The following is a 17,843-nucleotide window of genomic DNA, read 5'->3' as shown; positions in this document are numbered from 1 at the left end:
TTCAGTTGCAAATATACTACATAACATGAACTGAATAATCACACAAATATAACTGAATAACCAAATATGATCAGAACATGTCCAAACACATTTTTATTCCAAAACAGCAAAAGAATTAGCACTGAATCATTACCATCCCATCTAATAAGAAATAATAACCAACTAAATGACCATGCTATTGCACAGACCAGACAGATTACATACAGCATTTTTAGAAAAAGAAAAAAAAACATTTGGTTAGAATTGTAAAATATGTTTTTCCAGCCACCTATTTGTATAATTAAATTTGTTTTAGATTACTGCACATATAAAAATTATATAATTTAGTTGTTGCTTTTATTTCAATATCATTTTTTAATATGTTAATATATTAACAGTAAAACTGCAGCAATCTATTGCTATAAAACAATGTAATTTCAAATGTTTTTTTAAAAAATTGCATGTGTGTTTTAAAGATTATAATAGTTAAAAAGTGTACATGCTCTACATGTTCAAATAATAAAATTATATTCAGCATAATAAAATTACTATAATTGTGTTAAAGATATATAAAATTAAATCATATTTTTTGGCCAGGTAATGATTAAAAAAAACTATTTGTTTAACTGCCTTGTTTGATCCTTTACCACTGACTACCATAATTAAATATTGATTTTCTATGAACTATTTTTAAAAAAATATTTTAGAAAACTTTTTGTCATTTTCCCAAAGAAAGCAAGTAATGTTAGATAAAACAATTTTAACCCATCCACAAAGAAGGGTTAAATTGTAAACAAATTTGGGAAAATTTAGCAATATTTTTGTTGGCTTTTTCTAATTAATTTGAAAAATATAAGTAAATTATAGTTTTATGTTTTTGCGGATTAATTTTTTTTAATTTTCTTGTCTATTGCTGCATACTTAGGTGAAAAAGTTTCAGTGAATTTGATAGATATTTCTTGAATTTGTATACTAAAAATTCTGTGTTTCTATTGCAGTTATAGTCAAACGCTGTAAAATACAAGTTAAATAATGTTAATATTCAGTGCAATCAACATAAGAATCTATATTTCTGTTTAATGCATGAATATAATGTTGATTTAACGTTATAACTTTTAGTTACTGAAGTTGCTGTTTTATTATTAGTGTATCTTACATTTTTTATTAGAACTTTGTCCTTGAGATTTTACCTGCCCCTTTAATTTTCCTCAGATCATTCGTGTAACTAATATTCTAAAAGCTATTACTTGGAATTTTACTTTTACGTGGTATTTCAAATTATTTATTTAAATTAAGTCAATAATAATGAATAAATAAATATTTATAATTGGATAGTATTGTGATAATGTTTTTAATCATGTTACCTACTGTTAAAATTTCTCCCTTATTGACAGAATTTCCATTTAAGAATAATGCAATTCATTTAATATATTTTTATAGTAAATATATTTTGTTGACTTGAATCTTCTTGCATATTCCAAATGTTATAATAATTTTATTGATTCATTTAAATGTTAATTTTTTTGTCAAACTATTTCTTTCATCGTCTAATTTATTGTTTGTCAGTATATTACTAATTAAATTATTTTTTACAGTACTATTTTTAAGGATTATTGTATGTATTTAAATTAAAATTTTATGCATACATTAAATTTACCAAATTCTTATTTAGATGCTTTCCTTATTTATTATAGTGCCATACTGTAGTAAAATTAATTTCTGTCATTTTCTTGGTTGTAGATTACAACAAAGGTAAAATATTACTATCAGTTTCATTGGATTTTTTTTTTCAAAACTTTAAGGCCCCAAAAGTTAGTATATCAATATTTTAAATGTGCTGTATATTTAAATGTATATTGGTATTTATTTTTCTTTATTATCTCAAGAACAGTTCTGTTTCTAGTGAAATTTGATGTGGTTAAGTTTGTGTGTTGTAACCCACCGGGTTGGTCTAGTGGTGAACACGTCTTCCCAAATCAGCTGATTTTGAAGTCTAGCGTTCAGCATTCAAGTCCTAGTAATTTCAGTTATTTTTACACGGATTTGAATACTAGATCGTGGATACCGGTGTTCCTTGGTGGTTGGGTTTCAATTAACCACACATCTCAGGAATAATTGAACTGAGACTTCTTTTACACTCATACATATCATCCTCATTCATCCTCTGAAGTATTATCTGAAAGGTAATTACCGGACACTAAACAGAAAAAGAAAGAAAAAGTTTGCTTGTTATGGTAGTCATTTTTTATATTTTTTGTAAAAATTGGATTCGGATGTGTAATATTGATATGCAATGTTTTTAATAGTAGGATGTGTTTTAAAAGGAGTTTGACTTGATGAAAATTCAACTTAGAAATTAACTAAAAAAAAATTAAATAAGAAATAGTATTGAAAGTAATATATATTATTGAAATAAGCATCTCTGCCCTTAAAATTTTTATTTTTTAAAACGGTTTAATATATATATATATATATATATATATATATATATATATATATTACTATTTTACTATATTGAATTTCTTTATGAAACTTTTTTTCATGGTTAGTTCTCAGTTTTCAACCATATAATTTATGTATGAAATCATGTAATTTTGTAACATTACAGTTGTGTTATTTATTGAAGTTTATTTTTTTCTGTTTATAGTCTGCTCTTAGTAATTTGGAAGAAATGAAATGTGGCAGAGGAGATAGCCCTGTGACATATGGAGTGAGAGGTAGAAGTGTGGGTGTTGGTGTTGGTCCAATGCGACCTAGAACTGCTGAAAAACGTGTTGATATTTCACCTTATTCAGGTCCGTATTTATCACCTCCTCCAGATACTAGCTGGAGAAGAACTAACTCGGATTCTGCTTTACATACTACAAGCTCGCAAGGCACAGAATCTCTACATAGCCCTGGTTCACAAAGAAGAGGTAAGTTTGTAAATTGCTGTATATATATATATATTTACTGTTATAGTACTATTGTATTATTTATTATTTTTTATTCATTTATAAAATAAAATAAAATATAAATCTTATTTCTGATTAGAGTGCTTTGTTTTTACATATCTGTAAATTTAAAAAAATAAATTATTTTTAAAAGTATTTTGTTTGGATGAATCTGATTTTACATTACATAAAGTTTTTGATCAGAAACAAATGAATTAATTTTGTGATTATAACAATAGTTCTTAAATACTAACACTAGGTTTGTATATTTTGCAAATTAATTTCTTATCATTTGTTACTTATAAAATTAAAATTAAGTAAGAAATTATATTACTTGTTAATGAAGAGGAATCGTGGTGAGAAGGTAGAAAGGCTTCACTTGTTCTTAGCACTCTGTTTGGTCACAGTATGAAGATCACCACCATTTAGGAAAGCATTGGCATGTACCAAATGTATAGAACTAGTTATGATTGAATATATTTTTATATTTACCACGTGCTTAAGACTTGGAAGCTGACACCAATCAAGAAAATTCATGCTTTGGTTGGGAGAGTATCTCCTGTCGAAAGGGAAGAATAATTAGAGAGTGGGAGAGATTGAAGCAAATGAGACATATATTGTTAGACACGTATTGTTGTGCCATTCTCACCCTTCATTCTAGATGTAGGAATAATTTTTTTTTAGAATATACTATTACTGGAAATCTACTGAAGTCTCATCGTGACTTATGTTAATGATACATGTATCATTGTGGAGGGAAACAGTTCTAATTATCATAGGTTTTGACCTTGTGAAGAAGTTATGATTAAGCACCAGCAATTATATAATTGGAGACTCTTAAATTGTCCTAGAACAGGCATTTAAAAATGTAAAAACAATATAATTTTTTGTTTTGAGGAGTTTTGTTTTGATGATGAGAGTTACTGCATAAATCCAGACACTGAAGCATTTATTTATTTGTTTGGATATGAAAGGAGCTGAAATAGAAGAAGGATTCATTTTATCATCCAAGACATAAAGTGAGAATTCTGGAATGAAAAGTTGTGATAATGATTTTCCTTAACACAGACAGTAAGTAATTAGGCACTAAAATATATAACTGTGCATAACATTACATGCATGGAAGACTTGTTATGTAAAGTTGGATCACAAAGTAAAGTCTTTATGATTGGAAGAAATTTTCTTCATCATTTATCTCAAAAGAGAGATAATTGAGTATCATGTTTTTGAAGAACGACCTAAAATATTTTTATACATTATTCTTGATACAAACTTTCAGACTTGATTCATGTAAATCAGATGTTATGTCAAATAAAGAGATTGATTTCTGTCAAGTATTTTAAATAGTCTAGTAGCCTTAAATCAAATCCAGCTGTTGTTTTGTTGTTTACCGATTTTTATTTGTTTATTAGTAAGAATAAAATAATAAAATTTTGTTGTGTTAGTAAAATCTAAAATGTTGATTTTCCATACTTTATTGTTTTAATATTAGGTTAACAATGATTTTTAACGACAGATTCTTGTTTTATTTTGTATATTATTTTCTGCATTATATTTTGTTTGCTTTTTTGTTCCAAATTCTATGGTTGTCTTGGTTTGGTTGGTTATACTTCAAATTTCAATTGTGCTTGCAGTCCACCAGTACAGTTCTTCATTTACTTCGTCTTTTGGTACTTACATTTTACTTTTAGTTTTATTATTATTTATTTATTTGTTATGATTATTGTCATCATTATTTTAGTAAGTTTTTATTTTATTTAGTTACATTTTATTACTGATTTTTAGAATATTAAACTTCCTTTTTTAATGTTTAATGTTATACTTATAAAATTAGCAAATTTAGCAAAAATTAGCAAATCTGAGACGTTAATGGTTTATTGTGGATACTCTATTTCATGATTGCTATAATTATTTTACACTTTATGTTTCAACTCTTTTATAAATAGTTCACTATAATAGTTAATGTTATAAATTTGTAAATTTTTCCAAAAAATAGATTGAATTAGTACAGCAAATATGCTTCAGTTATTTACAAAACTACTTACAAAAACAATTCAACAAGTTTTAAAATCAATTCAAGGGTTTTTTAAAGCAGCAAGAAATATATATATATAAAATTCATCCGATTGTGATGAAACTTTGGTGAGTTGTCGGGCGCACACCTGCTGAAGGTTTCTGAATTAGTTTGGACCCACTAGGTGGCGCTGAGGTGAGATATTTTGAAAAATTGTATTTATGGTTCGATTTGATTCATATTCAGAATATACTTTAGTTACATGAAAAGAAATATTTTTTGCGAAAAATGGACCCACTAGCTTGAAATAACCTAGTTTTAAGTTAACTTTGTTGTTTTCAATGTTTATCTTTAGACAGAGAAGCCTCTGTGATTGAAAATATAACTTCTTTAAGAAAAAATTTTTTTTATAAAAAAGTGTTTGAGATTGTGTGCATCAGATTGGTGAAAAGTAAATTTAAAATAATAACTCGTATTATTTTGTAGACAAATGCATTTTAAAATTTTAGTTGTCATAAGGTATTGATCTGAATAGTATATTTATTTATCCAGTGATAGTAATTGGCACAGAAGAACTAATTTTGAATTTATTTTGTAATAGTTTTCCTACTTAGACATTCTCTGAATTACACGTAGAAGAAAGCAATTTTTAAAATGTAGAAATATATGGTTTATATATAACCAACTTGTTAAAGAACTCTAGACTGTCATTATGAATTAATTAATCACCATAATATTATTATAATCAGGATTTAGTTTTTTTTTATACTGAGCCTGCTAAGTTTATATACTCCTCTATAAAGGATACACAGTATATTCACATATGTAAACTCGGTAACAAATTATACCCCAGCTTGTAGTTTTCTGCAACATACAAACAAGATTGTAAAAATGTATGGAATTCCCACCACAACTATAAATAAGAAGATACATGTTCGTAGATAAGTGAGAAGTTCCACTTATCTGCAATATATCTTATCACTCACAGACCACACATATGCTGCTTTTTCACACATTACATTACCTGATACAGATTTCAATAGTATCTTATTATACTTAGGAATAAAATTAATTTTAAAAAATATAGTGATACTAAAAATATAAGTAAACATCAGCTAACAATCACACAGAATTACCCATCAGCATTTTCTTAAAATTAAGGTTACTATGTTGAATTTTAAACAGTTGCTAGTGATAAAAATAGCAGTCAAGAAAAATATACAAATTAAACTGCCATGTGCAACTAATATATTAAATTTTTTAGATCTGATAAAAATAGGATTTCTCAACCACAGATTGAAAAACATGTACAGGTGTATTGAAATTTAATCTGCCTTTGTAAATCACCTAATTGGAGCTTGTCAGACACACACAAAACCATTTGTTACCGTAACACCATTTGATTGTAACATAGATTTGTGTGTGTTACCTTAATCACACAGTGAAGAATTTACACACCGCACATTATTCCAATAATATGAAATTTACAAATACATTAAATTTGATGAAAATATAATATTACATGAACATAGATCAAATTAACATATTTGATAACTTGTTTCACTAATGATTTATAAAGAAAGTAGTGCACTTTTATTGTTAACAGTTTAAAAAATTACAAGATTGATTTAACAAATAAGTTAACATTTAATGGTATATGAATTGAATTGAAGGATAAAACAGAATTAAAGAAAAACAATAACAGAATTTTGTAAATTAAAAAGTGAAAATAACTCTTTTAAAATTGCGATTATGTGAAAGGATTTTTTTTTTAATAAAAGATATTAAATATTAAGAAAAATAAAATCCAATTTTTTATTAAGTCCATTTCGCCTTTTTATTGTTATTATTGTAGAATTAATGATTTGTCTATAATTGATCTTATACCTGTGGGAGTGGTAGAATAAATGTAGTATATATTATAATAAATTGAGATTTACTTCACTTAGCTTACTGTCACATAACCTAGTCATTTGTTTTAGTCCTTAATTGCTTTATTCTAATGGATTTTGTTACATCACTGTTTTCAAAAATTTTGAATATCCTTTTTTCACCAGTTTTGTTGTAATATTAATTGTATGCATTATTCTGAACAAAATTCCAAGTTACCATGAATGTCTTAAATTATCATTATCATCTTAAGTTATCATGAATTTTTTTTTTTTAAATTGAACTCCAAACTTTACCTGTGAATCTTGTGGAATTTAGGTTAATGCATTTCATGAAATTTTATTAAAAATTGTTTTTCTTTTAATCACATTGCTCATTTTTATAGGTTTGGATGGTCATGGGCAGCATGATGGCTATGAAACGCCCAGACGACACCTCTCTGTTAGTCCTGATGGAAGACCAAGATCGTGCTGTGATGTACCTCGTGTTCCTGGCATACAGTTAGTTTTCTTGTATTTGCTTAAGAATTGTTTATTTAGATATTTAGTTAAATTTAAATTGTGTACATTAAAAGTAGTAGAAGTTTTTGTGGTCTTATAGTTTTAACTAGTTTTAGTAAGATTTACAATTTTTAATTATTATTACAAAATTTTTTTTTTACTTTTTGATTGTGAATTGAACATTTTGAAACCGAAACCTGACTATGTAGCCCTGCTGAAAATTCAACAGAGTTTAGCTGATTAATTTTAACTAAAATCTAGTCTATGTATTCACATTACAGTCAACTCCCGATTATCTTTGAACAGTTTAATCTCGATGCTTCTCAGAAAAAAATAAAAAAGTTCTAATAACTTACAGAAGATAAAAATTTGAAACTTTTTCATCGTTCTTTTTCATTTGCTTCTTGAATGAGTGCTTGTTTTGAGTATGATAGTGCTGTACTATAGTTCATTGTGGAAATGATGACAATAGTTCACTGTGCGATATTATTATGCTACATAAACTATGAATTTCAATTAAAAGAAAGAGTTTTCAGATATTAAAACAACAATTGATTGTCTTATTTTAAAAAAAAAATCTGAAAGAGTAATTTATACACTTAATATTAATCTTTTTTTCTAATGTGTATATAATTTTTTTCTCATTAACTACTGCAGTTTAAGTGTTTGTTAATGCATTACATATACATACATACACCACTGCTTGTGCAATATATTTTCATACGTATTAGTGATAGTGAAAATTTGCTGTATGTTAATACCCATTTTGAATAAACTTCTGGATATTGCTTTTCCAGGTATGTAATGGTGTAGTGTAGTGTATTTTATTTTATTATTTATCATTATACCTTAATATAATAGTGCATGTAAATACTGTACTGTAAGCTGCAGTATTAGGTCATTTTAATACATATTGTTCTTAAATTTTATTTTTGGATTCACCATGATTTTCTATGATTTTGGATTATCTGCAATCCTCGTCCTGGTTATTATAGTGAATAATCAGGAGTTGTTGTATTGGTTCTTTAAGAATTTTTACCAGTTGACATCAGCTAAGTTTATTTCTTATACAATCTAATCTATTTTATCATAATTAACCATAAAATAGCATCTGTTTTTTAGATTATTGTATCTTCAGATTCATCATCAAGTCATTATTATTTAGTTTTTTGTGATAATATCTTTAATTACTATCCAAAAATGTTAAATGAAATTGTAAACCATAAGGTAAGAGTCTGCAGACATCATTTCTTCTGCACAAAAAAAAAAAAATTTCTGTATTATAATAAAACTGTTTTTAACAAAATGATACTGATGTCAAAAAAGGTAAGATACTACTACATTTCTATTATCAAAATCTGTTATTAGTTTAGAATTTTCTTTAAAAAAAAAATATGTGTTAAATATATCGGTTAAAGAAATCGATTTCTTTTATTAAACAATGAATAATCATAAAAATTGTATTATTTCTGTAAGTGGGATATGTATTATTTATTCGTTGTTTAATAAATTAAATTGGGCTGGTAAGAGTTTTGTAACAATTTTTTTTTTCTTATGTGGAATGCTTAAAGATTGTTTATTATCTATTATTGTATATCTATTGTCTATCATATATTTAGCATGTATTTTTTTTTAAAGAAAATTCTAAATTAACAACAGTTTGGTAATAGAAATGCAGTGTTCTTACCTTTTTTTATATCAGTATCGTTTTTTAAAAATAGTTTTATTTATATTACAGAAATTTTTGTTTTATGAACGGAAGAAATGATATCTGTGAGACTCTTACCGTACGGTTTACAGTTTCATTCTAATTTTTTTGGATGTCACTGTGTTTTGTTAGACTATTTTTTTTTATGAATTACTGATTGTTCTCTTATAGATTTATTATTAAGACTTTATTGCCTTTCTGGAACAAACAATTTTTTTTGTTGATAATCATACCATATTTTTCCTTTTTTAATGAAACTTGTATAATGACCTTTACAAATCAAAGATCCGTGATGTAATATTGCACCTATTACTTTGTAAGTGTAACACTCAATTTTTATCATTAAATTCAATTTTACTGATCAAATTTATTTCTGTTTTATTTATTCCCTTTTTAATAAAACTAGTATAATCTCTTGTAAACTAATACTTTTATTAGTTTTTTTAAAGGTGATGGATATTAAAAAAATTGTTTCATCTTCAGTACTTTCATTTACATAAGAACATTGACTATTAAAATAAGCTGTAGTATAATTTCTTTCAAATTTTATAATTTCAAGTACATTATCAAGTTTTTGTACGCTACCTAGTATTAGCAAGTACTGCCATCTAGTGGTGTGATTTGTAAAGGTACAAAAAAATGAATAAAATGACATATTCGAGTCCCACGGTTCATCAAATAGAAAAAAAAACTTTGTCTAACAAAGTTCGAGATATTTTTTGAAAGTATTTTTTATCACAAATCTAATTGAACTGAAATATGTTTTCTTGCTTATTTTATTTTTTCGCCATTTTCATCTCACTGTTAGGTTAGGTCATGTTTAGAACTGTAAAAGTAGTTCGTTGACTTTCTTGCCTCTTACCAACAGAGTTCTAACAAACTCCGTGATCAACATATTTTTATAAGACTCCATTTTATTAATATTTCAAGTTTTAAAATGCTTTTGCCAAAATTGAAATTATTTTCAATATAAATATAAATTTATTATTTTTAATATAAATTAATCTCAATAAAGTAACATCATTGAGATTTATTTGGAATAAGTACATCCAATTTACAATAACTTTATTTTATAAAACATGTAATCAGCTAATACTAATAATAATGCAGACCCAGCATATACAATATAATGCAGATTTGGGTACATATACATATATATAGATTAAATGAACACAATTGAACGTTTGATAAAACATTAAAAAAATTCCTTTTATCTGTATTTCCCTATTCTTTTTTCCCCTTGCATAAATCGGTTCAGTAACTGTTTAGTCTATAGCAGACACACATATGAACATTGCTTTATATATATATATATATATATATATATATATATATATATAGAAGAAGAAAGTCTGCTTGTATATTTCTTTTTTTGTTTTGTAAATATCTCAACACCGGCACCACCAAGCTTCTATATTTTATGCAAAAAAATTTGTCTTTTCTTGTAACTAATGTATATTCTGAATATGAACAAAATTTGACCATAAATACAATTTTTCGAAATATCTCGACCCGTGTCATTTAGTGGGTTTAAACTAATTCAGAAACCTTCACAAGCATGCACACAGCTTACCAAAGTTTCATTGCAGTTGGATGAATGGTATAGGAACGCATATACGGCAAACTAACAAACATTTATATATATATATATATATATATATGTGTGTGTGTGTGTGTGTGTATGTGTAAGATTTAAAAAATTTTAAAACAAATTTATATTATATACAAAATTGTCTCGGACACGCTCTTTAATTATCCTGAATTAATATTTTTTTATCCTATGTTAAAGAGCAATGTTTATCAATAGTTTCTTTTTTTTTAATCATGTTTTTTTTAAATTTTTATCTCTTGTTTTTCATCCGTTGAACACAAATGAAAATATACCTTCCTGTTAGTGTAGTCTTTTTTAAATGTACTAAATTGTGTTAGTTTCCTTTTGAAATTTTGTTCCAAAATAACTTGGAAGAGTTAGCTATTCTCTTTTAAATGACCAAGAAGTTGTGTGTATAAATTGAAAACTTTAGATTGGTCTGTGAATGTGATCTAAAAAAAAAAATCAAAAAATTAGCAAAGCAAGATTTTGTACACTTTTTTCTTTCTTATTTTTTAAGCTTTTGTAATTTATTTGGACCCTAGATGCACCTTAAAATAGTAGGAATCTACTGCATCAGTCGTAATATTTACTTAATCATAAAAAGGAAATAAAGGAACAGACTGCTCCATTAACACAGTTTTGACACATGAAAGTTTTATTGTGTTCCTAATGTAACTTTTTATGACAAATTTAAAAATGCATTCCGAAATTTTTCTATCACCCTTAGTTTTTGCATGATAACTCTTTTAAATGTTGCTTTTGTAAAATTATATGTATTATTTTAAGGGTATATTATGTACATAAAAGAATATTTTAGGTAATTTCTAACAGTGTGTGAACAAACATTATGAAGACAATACCTGTATATGCTTGACAATTTATTTACTGTACATTCTGACATGTCAGCACAAAGCAGTCTTCTGAGTCCTACAATTAACAAATCTATATTGATTAAACATTCGCTGTATGTACAGGTACTATGGTTTCAATCTATTTTGTGATTTACAGTAACTGTGTCAAGTGTGTTGTATAGGTGAATGAATATGCCGAGGGTGTAAATGATCCAGATAACTTTTGTTACATATGTGGAGATTAAACAACAGTGAAGTTTGACTCCACTAATCAAAATATGTTATAAATTATATCTTGACTGTTAAGTTTGGTAAGATTAAAAAACAAACTGAAACCCCTCTCATCTGCTGTTTGACTTGTATGAAATGTGTAATTGACTGGGCTAGGGATAATCAGCACATGATTTTTATTATGTCAATTGTGTGATTTGAACCATCAAATCATTTGTCAAACAGTTATTTCTGTATTACAAAGAAAAAAGGAATAAGTATTAGGTTGAAACATTCTGTATACCCAAATTTACTATCTGCTATAGAACAGTACCTTTTAATGAGAACTTTCCTGTATCATATCCTCCCAGATCTGACTTAGAAGATGAATCAGAATATGAGGTGTGAGGTAGCTGTTGAAGTTTGACATGAGAGCAAGCTAACAATCCATCTTTTGAAGCAGAATGCTTTTCCCGTGAGCTTCATCAACTCAATGTGAATTAAACAACCTTGTTCAGAATTTGGACTTGAAGAAACAAGCCAAGCTTTTTGGGATTGAGGATGAAAGGCTGGAATATTTTTCATACTGACACTAAAATGTTTCTTTCATAATTGTCAGAAAATGTTTAAAAATTTTTATTCTATAGTTTAGTGTACTATAACAATATTTATACTAACATGGATGTACTACATCATGAACTAACTATAGAATGAAGACTGTTCCTTGATTCTTCAAAAACTTGTGTCCATTTCCACAATGGCAACAAATTTCCTTTTGTGCCATTAGCTTATGCTATTAATATGAAAAAAACATATAACAATATGAAAATCCTGTTAAAAAAATTTAGTACAAAAAATACTGTTGGATTATATATTGCAATTTAAAAATTAATTGCATTGATGCATTTGAGCTACACTAAAGATTGTAACATTTTATGCGAATAGGATGGCAGGGACATGACAAGTCATTATGCCAGGGAGGAATGGCCAATTGTGGAGCACTTACATCTGGACAGAAAAATTTTGTGCATTACTCACTAATTAACTCAGAAATGATTCTTCTACCTCCACTCCATCTAAAATTAGTAGGGCTTTTCAAAAATCTTATTAAGGCAGTGGATGAAAAAGGTGGTCGGATTTCATTATTTGAAAGAAAAATTTTCTCATGTTAATGACATTAAAATCAAAGAAGGAATTTTATTAGGTCTCTAAACAAGAACTTTGATTAGAGATGGACACTTCAAAGTTCTGTTACATGAATTGAAAAGTAAGCAATATGATCATTTAAAAGTGGTGTGTGAAACCTTTTAGAAAATCATGAATCTCGCAACTACTGTGACATTGTGGGAGAATTATCACAGTTATACAAACATATAGACTGTAATTTTTTTTATAAAAATTCATTTCTTGGATACACACCTGGATTTCTTTCCTTCATCTTGGCATCATCAGAGATGAGCACAGAAAATGTTTCTTATCAGCAAACCTCAGTTATTGAAAACGGGTACCAGTGACATTGCAGTGCCAATGTTCATAGATTGTACATTGTTGTGTACATTGCAGTGACAATGCTAATAGATTATTGTTGTACAAATGTTTCACATACCAAATGACTACAACCACATTTTAGGTAAGTTATGTAATGCCCTTCGTGTAAGTAAATTCATATATTTCTTTCAGATTACCTACTTATCACAAAAAAAATTGTAGGTGTTAGAGAAAATTTATGTTTTGTATTTTAATTCACCATGAAAAGTTGTATTAGGATCACATATTTTGTTCCTTGTGCCAAAAAAAAAATTTAATGTTCCTCAGTGTTATTTTTTCAAAAAATTATTAAAATATTAATCAGAATTGTTGAAGTACTTTTCTTTAAAATGATTGTATGTTTAAAAAAAAATTATGTAATTAAAATAAAGTACCGTTTATTTATTATAAATTAATGAATAGTTTATTAGTTTTTTGTAAATGTAAACCAGTATTAAAATGAATAACGTACTTATTAATAAATTAATTTTATATTGTATTATGTAATAAACTAAGCAAAATGAGGACTGTTTAATGCCTTAGATATGAGAGCACAACTTACATAATTGTTCATAGCAGGTATATTTATTTATACACTAATCGACTTTTAAAGAATTAAATAAAGTGCATATTTCCATAATATGATATACAAAAATAAATGGCTCAATGCTTGTCAATAATACCACACCAAACATTTGCATAAAAATTAAATATGATATGAAATTTTAAATTTAAGTATGCAGTTTAATATGAAAATATTTTCTATTATGACATGTGGATTCTTGAACTGAATAATTTGTTTTATCCTGAAAAAATTTCCTAATCAGAAGATAAAATAGAACTACCTTGTGGCAGCTGTCTTGAAGCCAGTGACAGAAAATTTTGACAACGAAAATCTCCAGGTATAAATCTGGATCTTTTGCAATTAGTACAGGTAGAACTTTTCTTTACTAAGTATTAACAATATTATACTTTGTATTAAACTCATGAAATTTATGTATTTTTGAGCCTCAGGTTATGTTCAACTTGCTGAATTGTGTTCTGTTCTTCATTGATATGATGTTGTTCTTGGTGTTAATGAAATGTTAACATGATGGAAAAGAAGCAGTTTGTGTATAAATACTGAAATACTTAAGCAAACATTTTCAGATTTGGAATCCTTCTATTAAGATATCATTCTTGAAAAAAAATTATATATGCACATTCTTCATTTGAAAACTGAAACATAATTTTTAGAAGGTGATACTTAAGCATTGTAGTTCTCTTCAATTTTGAAAGCATACAAAACTATTCAAATGCCTTAGACAAATCTAGAAGGTTAGGTAGCTCTAAATTGATGGCATATTAAATGTAGAACTTACTTCATACAGTATGTAAGAATATACAGTAAATTCATTATCTATTATGTTAATATTATGCAGAAATTGTGCACTGTAAGTATCGTATATTGTAGGTTTTTGTGAGAGTTAATGGAAAATTGAACATGAGACTATTAAATAAATCTTTTTCTTTGACAAACAGTTTTTATAATTCAGCTAAAATTGTATAAAGAACTTGAATTTTTGACATTGTTCTTTTCTTTTAATTGTAAGTTATCAATTTTTTTCTGTTACAGTATATTCCCAACGCAGCAGGAACCAGGCACAGTACAGATACCAATAGGAAATAACACAGGCTCACTGCCAGACCTGACAAGCTTCCACTTTCCTTCACCACTTCCTACACCTCTCGACCAAGAGGATCATAACAGTTCTCCATACAGCAATGTTAGTTCAACTGTTTTATTTTTTTTTTATTTTTTTTTTTTTTTACAAACTTTTGTAAGTTTGTGTGTCTTTTATTATAGAAAGTATGTATATATATTGATTCATACTCTGTTTGGAAAATCCCAGTTCAGTATGCTTTAGAATTATGTGGTGCATTCTGTTCTTTCAGCGTTAGGTTGGTTGCCCTAAGGGTTTGTTGGGCATTGCTTAGTAATAAACTGAGATGTCAGTTGTTGATATATATTGAACATGCTTTGTTTCATTTATTGGAATCAATAGTTGCAAGAAACGTAATGGTTATTTTGGTAGAGAAATGCATTTTTCTCCTTGAACACGTCTTTTGTGAAGGTGACAACTATGCTGATTTAATGAAGCTTAAGTTTTCTGAAAAGTTTCCAAATACTCATGATCCTCAATGCAATGCAGTTCAAATTCTTATCAAAAAATTTCAGGCAACAGGGTCTGTTGAAGAACTTGATTGTAGTGGAAGATCACTTAAACTAAACAAACAGAAGCTGCTTGATATGTCGAATGCTATGGCCGAACATCCATCAAAATCAATGCATAAGTTACCACAGTAGCAAGATATCAGACTTGCTACTGCACATAAAGCTATAAGAAAAGAACTGAAACTTTTCAACTGCAAACTAACATGTATTCAAGAACTGATCGTGCCAAAAGACAATTACTGTCAATGGTTTAAAGATTTTATTGATCAAAATTCCTTAGGTATCCTTAACATTATGTTTTTTACAGATGAAATATGTTTCATGTGGGAGGTTGTATTAATTCACAAAATAAATGACTGGCCAACATGAATTACATGAACAATCTTTACACAAAGCGAAAATTGAAGTAAATCAGTGTGAGTAGAATATGCATTGTGGGTACAATCTTTTTTGAAAATTCAGTTAATAGTGATCATTATTGTGCTGCTTTAAGAAACTTAATTAGTCAGTTAACACAAAAGTGGAAATCAATCACGGTTGGTTCCAACAAGATGGTACCACAGCGCACACACAGTTAATAGGTCAATAAAATGTATTTGGTGAACAAATCATTTCAAGTGGTTTGTGGCCTGCATAATCGCCTGATCTGACTCCCCCAGATTACTTTTTATGAGGGGGAGCAAAACAAACAGTGTGTCGCAACAGATGATGCACGATTGACAAACCAAAAATTGCAGTAATGGCATATGTATGAGACATTCCAGTATGTCAGTTGGTTAAAGTGTTAGAAAAAAAATTGAAACGTTGCAGTGTTGTATTGATGTTAGAGGAGGTCATTTTCAACACCTCTTATAAACTATTGCAATTATTGTAATGTCTGTTTCTATAAAATAATGAAATAAAAATACAGAGTAATAATAAGGAAAGTTTTATTATAATTACATAATTCCAGTACACAGTATATTTCTGAATACATTGTGTATTTATTTCAAGTAGTTATTGTAAAATGTACTTTTAACTAGACTATATCATTCATTTCGTTGATTTTCATAATTATTTTTATTTCTTATTAACTGGTAATTTTTGATAATAATTTCAATGGTTCCTTTTAATCGTTTCAAGGAATTACAGTAAAAACAATGTTGGTACATGAATTTTAATTTCACTTTTTTACAGAATCTACCTTAACTTGAAGTTGACTTCATTTATGAAAAGTATGATTTCAATGATGAAGAATATTCTGTAGACCCTCATATTTGATAAAAAATATATTGCTAATTCTTTTATACGAGAGGTTATCTCTAAAGTAAAGACTGTTTCATTTTAAAAAAAGACTATTCTGAAAACTTTATAAAATATTTTTTATTTCTGTTAAACTACATACCTTATACTACTTCTCTAAATAATCGCCACATGAATTAAGACATTTACCGTGGTGATGCACCAGCCTCATTATACCCTCATCATATTCTTCTGCTGTCAGTCCATTTAGCCACTGATTAACAGCAATTTTAAGTTCATTGTCACCCGTGAATTGCTTACAATTCAAAAATTCTTTCAATTTCCAAAACAAATTGTAATCAGAAGGAGCTAAGTCCAGACTATATTGTGGGTGATCATAAATTTCCTATTCAAATGTTCTCAGTAAATCACGTGTTGGACCTGCAATATGTGGACGTGCATTATCGTGCAGCAGGACGATGCTGCCAGTCAGCCACCCACATCACTGATTTTAAATGGCGTGCTGTAACTTGTGTAGAGTTTCGCAGTAGGCTTCTGAATTAGTAATTCCACATGGCATGAAATCAATCAGCAGTATGCCAAACCGCTTCCAAAAGATGTAGCCATCAGTTTGCGTCTAAATGGCTGTGACCGAACATTTGTTGGTCTGGTTGGTGATTAAGCATGATGCCATTAACTTGACTGCCGTTTTCTCTCTGGCATGTAATACGAAACCCATGTTTCATCACTGGTAACAATTGAATTAAGAAACTCATCACCTTTTTCTGTGTTGCGCATCAGAAATTCCAAAACGGATCCCATTCGGATTTTTTTGTGATGTTTCATTAAGATGTGCGGCACACAACATGCACAAACCTTTCTGAAGCCTAAATGGTCATGAACAATTTCTTTCATTCATTATCACCGTACACAGCAACCAGCTTCCTATGAATTTCTACCAGCTTAATGTTTTGATGGTTTAAAAAACGTATGACTCAACATATTTCACAGTCGGTGGCAACATCGATTTTCCTATTGATTTTATGATGTAGTAACTCACATATAATCAAAGATACTACAACATGATGACTTACAGACAACAATGCAGTGTGTACATTACTAGCATGGCCATGAACAACACAGGTTTGCCAAACTTAAGGAGAGAAATTTCTCAGTGGTCTTTACTTTAGAGATATCCCTC

The 17,843-nt window shown here is 27.8% G+C and overlaps 1 protein-coding gene across 9 annotated transcripts in view; it reads left to right on the top strand.

Moving 5' to 3' along the window:
* LOC142321826 (CREB-regulated transcription coactivator 1-like) overlaps window positions 1-17,843 on the top strand; it is a 211,175-nt gene that overhangs the window by 106,501 nt on the left and 86,831 nt on the right. For 8 of the 9 annotated variants that reach the window (XM_075360261.1, XM_075360264.1, XM_075360259.1 and 5 more), the window contains 4 exons: window positions 2,627-2,894; window positions 4,547-4,582; window positions 7,202-7,316; window positions 14,822-14,972. In XM_075360261.1, the coding sequence (XP_075216376.1) occupies window positions 2,627-2,894; window positions 4,547-4,582; window positions 7,202-7,316; window positions 14,822-14,972 (570 nt within the window). The remainder of the gene's footprint in view (window positions 1-2,626; window positions 2,895-4,546; window positions 4,583-7,201; window positions 7,317-14,821; window positions 14,973-17,843) is intronic. The other variant, XM_075360258.1, reaches the window with a different exon arrangement.

Source organism: Lycorma delicatula, chromosome 3, assembly GCF_047948215.1.
Source record: "Lycorma delicatula isolate Av1 chromosome 3, ASM4794821v1, whole genome shotgun sequence".
NCBI classification, from domain to species: Eukaryota; Metazoa; Arthropoda; class Insecta; order Hemiptera; family Fulgoridae; genus Lycorma; species Lycorma delicatula.
Note: the sequence above shows the minus strand (reverse complement) of the source record. Positions and strands in the feature narration are given on the sequence as shown.